Raw genomic sequence first — 8,063 nt, forward strand, 5'->3', positions numbered from 1 at the left:
TAAATATTTGGAAAATTTAGTCACCTTTGAGCAAAATCCTTTAAACCATCTTTGCATTAGGAGTTTTTGCCTGTATTTTTGGGATAAACCTCAACTTTTCTCTTTTTCCTTTATCTAATCAATGTCACATCAGTTCCAGCAAGAGTATGAATATAGTGACTTTTTTTTGAGTGGTCTATTTAAAGTATCCCATCAAAACTAATCTAATCAGGCTGCCAGAAGGCTCTCAGCAAATTGCAAGGGATAGCGCTCCTGATTTTCTTTCCCTTCTGCTCTTTCTAGAAATGTCTGGCCAAGGCTTGACTAATTCCCGTGACAAAGCAATTAAGGTTAGGGATTCAGCACAATGCCGGGCCATGCCTATGCCTCGCTGCTCTGAGGCATTGATCCCTAATGTACTGCGCTATCCAGCATTTTATTTATTTCTATAGGTTTATCAAAAAAGAATTCTTCACTGAACTAATTAGGCTTTTAAAATAATGAATATGTAGAGTATACATCAGTTTTAATGCAGAGGCTTTTATTAACCTTGCTGCTAGCTCAATTCAAGGCCTTTCTGCCCTCACTAATTTGAAAATAACGGAACTTCTGTTAAACTTTTGGATCTGGTGACAACAAGCACAGTTAGTGCAGAGGATGCATCTTATTTTATAGATTATGTAACTCTTCTCATTGGCAGCTGAGCACTAGCTCAGTTATCAATGAAGATCCCAGTATGAAAGTAGTTTTCAATCTAACAGTTACTGTTTTCTGTTACATTTTAAAATATTTTTCAGTTATCCATTTAATGCACACATTACATTTTAGCTTCCTTTTTAAATATTTCTTTCACATTTAAAACCCAATTACTCTTTCATTGTTACACTGTTCATACTCAGGTGATTTATTTTTCTCTTTAATATAGTAATGTGTTGTAATTGAGTGTAATGAAGTACTAAGCTCCATATCCTCCTTTTACAACCCCTAGAATTAATATAGTTAGTTAAATACATCTATCTAATTTTTGTATATTGCTGAAAAAAGAGACATACTATTGAAGCTTTACATTTTGCGCTCGGGACAGACGCAAGAATAACAAATTTCTAGGGAACAACAATTTATACTGCATGAGAAAATAGCGCTGATTAGTTGGCATGTGGACTCTGGTCAGGTGTTGCCATGGAGAATGCATCAGGGAACAAGCTTTTGTTTAAATTCAATCAAGGTAAATTGACTCTGACTAAAAGCTTGGGAGAATAACTTCTCTGGTGGGTTCTCTATGGCAACACCATGGCTAATGAGAGTCCACTTGCCAACCATTTAGTATCCTTTTCTCGTGCAGTATATATTGTTGTTCCCTTTGAAATTAGTCTGCTTGCATCTGGACTGATGAGTGCAAGATGAAAAGTTTCGACACCGTTTCTTTTTACAGCAATGCTCAAGTTCTGTACTACCAAGCAATTATCTAGTTTTTAACCAGATTTTTCTCAGTGCCAATTCCTTTAGCAGTAGTTGAGGTGCTTTATTACCTGGAAGTATGGTTACAAGTATGCTTTGTCTGTGTTTGTCTATTGCAGGGAACAGGATTCTCTTGTTCACTTTTATAATATTTCCTAGATCAACAATTTCCTGCTAATCAACTGCAAATAATTTCTCTTTAATTCTTCTGCAAGAATTATATTGCAATTGTCAATCAGCTTTTAATCCCTCGGTATGAAGAACATGACATATCATTGACAGTTAATACCAACATCGTCAACACTAAAAGGATACAACATTGAATAAAACCACACTCTGCAATCAATGATAGAGATAATTTACATGTTTCAGATTTGAAACAATAATCTAACCTTGGAGCCTTCACTGACTTTGGTTTTCAACATTCAAAACAATTCAGACAACTGCTTTACTTCTGATTTATTTCTGAATGTGGTAACATTTATCTATATGCATAAAATAGCTACATAGAAATGACTTCGTGCTCATTATCTTAACCGCTTCTTTAAATAGAAATGTCTCATGTTTCTGATTTAGTCTTGATGCAAGAGGTTTAAATTGGGTATTGTAATTCTATTATGAATGTGAAATAATAACATCTCCTCCATTTTACAGAAGAAGAACAAGTTTCTGCAGTTTGACCCTTGGAACATTTCAGGTTACCACTGTGACTTTGGAACACAGAACTGCTAAGGACCACATGTTTTCTTTTTCAGAATGCAGGCAGCTGCTTTTTTCATTCTTTCTGCCTTAAAGTACATCTTCAGTGTGTCATGTGCTGCATGTGGCAAGACCAGGAGAACCTGTCCATGTTGTCTTTGAGTGAACAGTTATTAAATCAAATACACTTCAGTTTTCCAGGCTTGTAAAGCAGCACTCAACCCAGCTATCTGAAGTGCAGTACTTGGTAAATTTATTCTTGCCAAATTCTTTTTTTTTAATTTTGGAAGTATTAGATGTTAGGCTCTATGGTAATTTTAATTAATTATTTGCATTGTAATTTAATCTCTTGTGAATAATTGGAATATGAGCATAGTGTACAAATAACTGGACTGGTTTGGGTTAGCAGTCCTTAAATCAGGTAATGCTACACAGGTAGTGGTGTAATAAGAGCTGTAAATTATATATTGTGTTATAAATTATGAATTACTCCACAAATGCGATATAACATATTCCATTTCTCCTCAATATGTTTATACTACAGTTAGTAATTCCCATTAAATTAGCATTAGTTCAATTTCAATCAAAGTCATGTTGACACATCTAAAAATGACTGATTTTAGTGACATAATTGGCTGGATTTTAAGGGGTACCCGTGAGCGGGAAGGCAGGTGGATGGACCCGTAAAATAGGCTGCCGTGCCATTGGCGGTTGCCTGCTGCCAGTCAGCTGCCCTGCCCAATTTTATGAATAGCGGGAGAAGCATCGGGCGAGCTGCCTGACTGTGGCTGCATTGAAGCCCTTAAATTGGCAATTAATGCACAGTTAAGGACCTCAACCAGCCACCGCTTAGATTTAATGGACAGCAAGAGAGGCCTGCATGACAGGTTTGTCCCTGTGGGCTGCTGGCTAATGAAAGAGGTGGGTTTTCTCCTTTCCGGATCCCTAATGGCAGTTGGAGTCTCCCTTCCAGTTTTTCTGTTTCGCATCCATCATTACCCTGTGCCCTCCCCTGTCCAACATGTTCCCCATCCCCTCATCTCCCTAGCTGGGGCCTGCCAACCTGAGATCCTGAATTTGCCTGGAGGTCCGGGTCTATCACTTCCTTGACTAAGTTGCAGGACCTGCAGTGGCCACTGCACCTGGTGGCATCGCTAGTAATGCAGAGCTGCTGGCCTCCAATTGGCCCGTCAGCGAAAAAATAAAGCCGGGCAAGCTGTTCAACCGGAGGTGGGCTCACCCCCGACATTTACATTGATATTCAGGGAGCCCACCCTCAGCGTATTGTCCAGCTCCATATGTTAATTATTCTTATTGCTCACTGTGCCTTGTGCAGTCATGGAGCAGAATATATCATAAGGTGGTATAAATTCATGAAAATGCTTCTCAAACACTGTGCACACACATATGACGGGTGTCTGTCTGGATTAGGCAGCTGTTTTCCATTAAGCCAAGGACGGGTGAAGATGGCTTATTTATATCTACAGAAGTGGCTTTTGAGGAATTGAATCAAATCAATGGTTCATCAGTTCACTGTCAGAGCAACACTTCAGATATGCTGATCATTCAAAGTGCTTGTGTTGTGCGATTGCTTAAAAATCTATTTAAATATACCAGTATTTGCTTGGGCTCTTGAACTGTGCGGGAATTTTTTTCTCAGTTGCTGAGTGTACAATTTAACTCTGTTAATTTTTAATCACTGCAAATTCATTTTTGCATTAGGTAACTAGTCCCATCTTTTCTATTGAATGGTGGATACAGAACCATTCGCCCCCAGAATTACTACTTTAAGGCACTCAAAAATCTAGTAGATTCTACTTATTTGGTGGTCTAGTTATTTGAATGTGCATATTATCATAAAAATGACTGGAAAAACTTTATTTTTGTGAAGAGAAACCTCAGAAGTCTTTATTTCTTGCATTGGCTAGCAGTTGTTTAATGACATACTTGACTTTTTAAAAATGATTTCACTGTGGCATTGTCTTCACCTTATTTAGTGAGAAAAGTTTACAAGGTGAGCAAGTTCAAGTTATTATATTTAATTATTTTTGCCAGAATTAATTTGTTTCCCGGATTGTGATTGGCCATCAGTTTTGGTTAGGAATCTTGGGAATGGTTCCCTGTGCCTTTAGTTAATAGTAGGGGCAACAAGGCTTTTGAAACCAAGTAGTAAATTAAACAAGTACAGTATTATGATCACCAGAAACTTCCTTATTAAAGGACTAAAGGGGTTCCTGCCTCTGAAGTGTAAATAAATGGAGATACAAAAAAGATAAACTATATCCGGATTAGTTTTCTTTATATTCAGATTACAGTGTGGCTTGCATCTGCTTGTCCTAATCTGTGACTGTTTGAAAATTTAGCTGATCATATTGATCAGTTTGTTCAACAAGATTGTGTAGTATTCATAGTAGCAAATCTTTTCAGTGCTTTATTTAAATCTAATTTAAAACTCATCAAGCTTAGGTGATTGTTTGCATTTTTTCACAAAGTCATTTGTTAATGGTAATTTGGGCTTTATTTTTATATATATATATATAAATATAAAAAAAAACTGGAGTGCACTTCATGGACTATGTATTATCAAATTGGGCGTTAGGCATATTGAATAAGCTGCACAATCATTGTAAGCATACCGGTATTAGAGAAATATTCTGCACATGTCGATTCACAAAAAAAAGTCATTGCAAAGTATAACGTAATCAACTAATGTTTTTCTCATACTTTTGATACTACTTGTGACTTATGTCTTTTAGAAAGACAGTGGTGTCTGTATGCTTTTTTCGTACTTTTATCAGTGTACATATTTGTTATATTTTTGTTGAACAAATGTTATAAAATGTATTGCTTATTCCTTCAGATTCCATTGAAATTAAGTTGTAAACCAATAAATAAGTGATGTATGACCATAGTTCTTTTTTTAATAGCATGTTGATGTTTTTTTTTAATAGTTGGATGTTGGAACCTGGGTTTTGCTTAATACTCCCCATATTTCACCCCAAGAGTGCATTGAGTGAAAGAACATAAATTTAAAAAATAAGCAGCATCATTCAAAACCATATGCATATATAAGGGCCAGGATTAATGTTATAAGCGAGTGGAACACTTTCCAATTTCAAGTGCTCATTGTAAGCATCAAGCACTCCCAAGTGACAGCTGACAGGAATGCTCTTTCTACTCTACCACATCCATTTCCCATCTCCATGGCCTCTCTAAATCTTTCCCTACATTACAGCGGTAACTGCATTTCAAAAGTACTTAATTGGCTGTGAAGCGCTTTGGGACATCCTGCGGTCAGGAATGGCTCTATTATTCAAGTTCATTCTGAAATGACATTGCAAAGTTAGGGCATTTTTGTGTTGTGGGCCTGTGCTCATTTGGGATTGGGTTAAAATTTCTCAAATCCATATTGGACTCCCCAACTGCCATGCTGGAAGGTCATTGTTCTAACACATTGCCCATCCTTTTTTAAAGTGTTTTTCTCATTCCCTATTTTTAAAGTCTTATCATATAATCCACATTCCATTGTTAGGCAATTGGAGAAATAATAAGTTCAAATGGTATTGCTACTCAAAGGACCAAGGCAACGGAGGTACTAAAGAACAAGCACAGGAATAGTTATCCCTCTTAATTTTTCTCTTTGCCGTAAATATAAAATAATTATTATTGCTGTTTGCAACAGAAAATTCACGGCACAGAGGAGACCATTTGGCTCATCATATCTGTGCCAGCTGGAAAAGAGCAATCCAGCCTAATGCCACTTCCAGTTCTTGATCTGAAGCCATGCAGGATATGGCACTTTTAAGCGCATATGTGAGCTTTTTTAATGCGCTGAGGGTTTCTGTCTTTGCTACTCTTTCAGGCAGTGGGCTCCAGACATCCCCTGCACCCTACCCACCCCAACCTCAGTGGAAGATGAAGTGTCAGCACAGAAAGTGACTTACAATATGACTAAAAATTTATTGGTATAGTACTGTCTGTGAAACTTGAAAGTCTCAGCATCACACCTGATCAATTTTAGGAAATACTTTATAAGGTATAATGATAACTTTAACACTTATTTATGCTACATCAAGCTCCAAGATTTATTTTATCAATTTTGCTTTCGGAAAGAAAAGCATCCTAGGAACAGCTAGCCATCTATCCAAGCCTGTATGGCTATAAATTTATCTATTATGATTACTAGCTCTCAAGTGCTTGCCATAGGTACTCATTTTACCTTTTCTCCAAATATATTTTTTTAAAGTCCCATCAGATAAATTTTCTTCTGAACTGAAGTTGACATTGATAAACACAAACTATTTCCCATTGTTCTGCTGGAATTACTGCTCTTCAGAAGAGGATTAAGAAATTCAGTGTACAGAGATCAATGAAATGGTTTCATTATTAAAGCATAATTATTCTGATATATTCTGTATATTTTACATGGATCAGTACACTATATTAATTTACTTGTACTTTCCCTAAGACCGCACATTAGCTGTAGTCAAGAGGGTTTGTTGAGTCATTTGCTTCTCAGCCTCTGCTAATGTAGATCTCAACTAATTACTAGAAAATACACACAGTGGCTGAAGGAAATTTGCCATCTTCCCTGAGAGGAAGAACCTGAAGACTTCCATGAGGAGAGCAGCTGAGATTCCGAATGTAGGGAACTTCAGCAAAGTAACCTTGAGGATGAGTTCATAGAGTGTATTTGGCACAGTTTCCTAAAACAACAAGTTGTAGAATCAACAGGGGAATAGTCAATTTTAGATCTGGCAATGTATAAGGAGGCAGGATTAATTAATGATCTCATGGTAAAGTATCCTCTAGGGAAGAGTGATCACAGCATGATAGAATTTCACATTCAGTTTGAGGGTTTACAAACTTGGGCCTGACACTATTGCCTTAAACTTAATGGCAATTGCAAAGGTATGAAGGTAGAATTGCCTAAAATGGACTGGGAAAATAAATTTTAGAAGTATGATGGTGGATAAGCATTGGCAGGCATTTGAACAGATATTTCATAATTCTCAATAAAGATATAATCCATTGCGAAAGAAAGACTATAGGCAGAATTTTCACCTCAGTGGGCAGGTGCCTGCCCAACCTGCTCGAGCGTGAAATGATGCGTGTTGACGCCAGGCGAGGTCCCGATGTCAATGCGCAGTCATGCAATAGTTCGGTTGGTGGGCACACTCAATTGGCAGCGCACCCGCTGACAATTAAAAGGCCTATTAAGGTCATTAAAACATCAATTAACTTAAATTTTTCGCTGTTTGTCCAACCTTATGGTTGGTGGGCAGGTGAACAAGCTAAGCGGACTTAGACAAACTAATGGGACAAGTCCCCTGGGACTGATGGCCTACATCCTAGGATCATAAAAGAAGTAGTGGCAGAAATAGTGAATGCATTGTTTATAATCTTCTAAAATTCCCTAGATTCTGAAAAGGTCCCAGTGGATTCGATAACCACAAATATAATGCCCCTATTCAAGCAAGGAAGGGGACAGAAAGCAGGAAACTATAGGCCAGTTAGCTTAACATCTGTATTGGGACAATGCTGGCATCTATTATTAAGGCAATGATAGCAGGACACTAGAAAATCAGCATACAATCAGGCAGAGTCAATATGGTTTTTTATGAAAGGGGAATCATGTTTGACAAATTTATTAGGGTTCTTTGAGAATGTGGCAAGCAGGGTGGATATTGGGGAACCAGTAAATGTAATGCATTTGGATCTCCAGAAGGCATTTGATAAGGTGCCACAGAAAAGATTACTATGCAAGGTAAAGCTCGTAGTGTTGGGGATAATATATTAGCATGTGTAAAGGATTGCGTAACTAACAGAACACGTAGATAGAGGGAGAGAAATAAATATGGGGGAAGAATTTTCCTGTCGGCGAGCGGGGTTGGGGCCCACTCGCCGACGTGTAAAAAGATTCACGG

At 37.5% G+C, this 8,063-nt stretch overlaps 1 protein-coding gene across 9 annotated transcripts in view; it reads left to right on the forward strand.

Annotated features, from left to right (window-relative positions):
- The window catches only part of rapgef6 (Rap guanine nucleotide exchange factor (GEF) 6), a 419,806-nt gene extending 414,766 nt beyond the window's left edge, over positions 1 to 5,040 (forward strand). For all 9 annotated transcript variants that reach the window (XM_041193252.1, XM_041193254.1, XM_041193259.1 and 6 more), the window contains one exon: positions 2,092 to 5,040. In XM_041193252.1, the coding sequence (XP_041049186.1) occupies positions 2,092 to 2,117 (26 nt within the window). In that variant the 3' untranslated portion in view covers positions 2,118 to 5,040. The remainder of the gene's footprint in view (positions 1 to 2,091) is intronic.
- The last annotated feature ends 3,023 nt before the right edge of the window (positions 5,041 to 8,063 follow it).

This window comes from Carcharodon carcharias, chromosome 8, assembly GCF_017639515.1.
Source record: "Carcharodon carcharias isolate sCarCar2 chromosome 8, sCarCar2.pri, whole genome shotgun sequence".
In the NCBI taxonomy this organism is placed as follows: Eukaryota; Metazoa; Chordata; class Chondrichthyes; order Lamniformes; family Lamnidae; genus Carcharodon; species Carcharodon carcharias.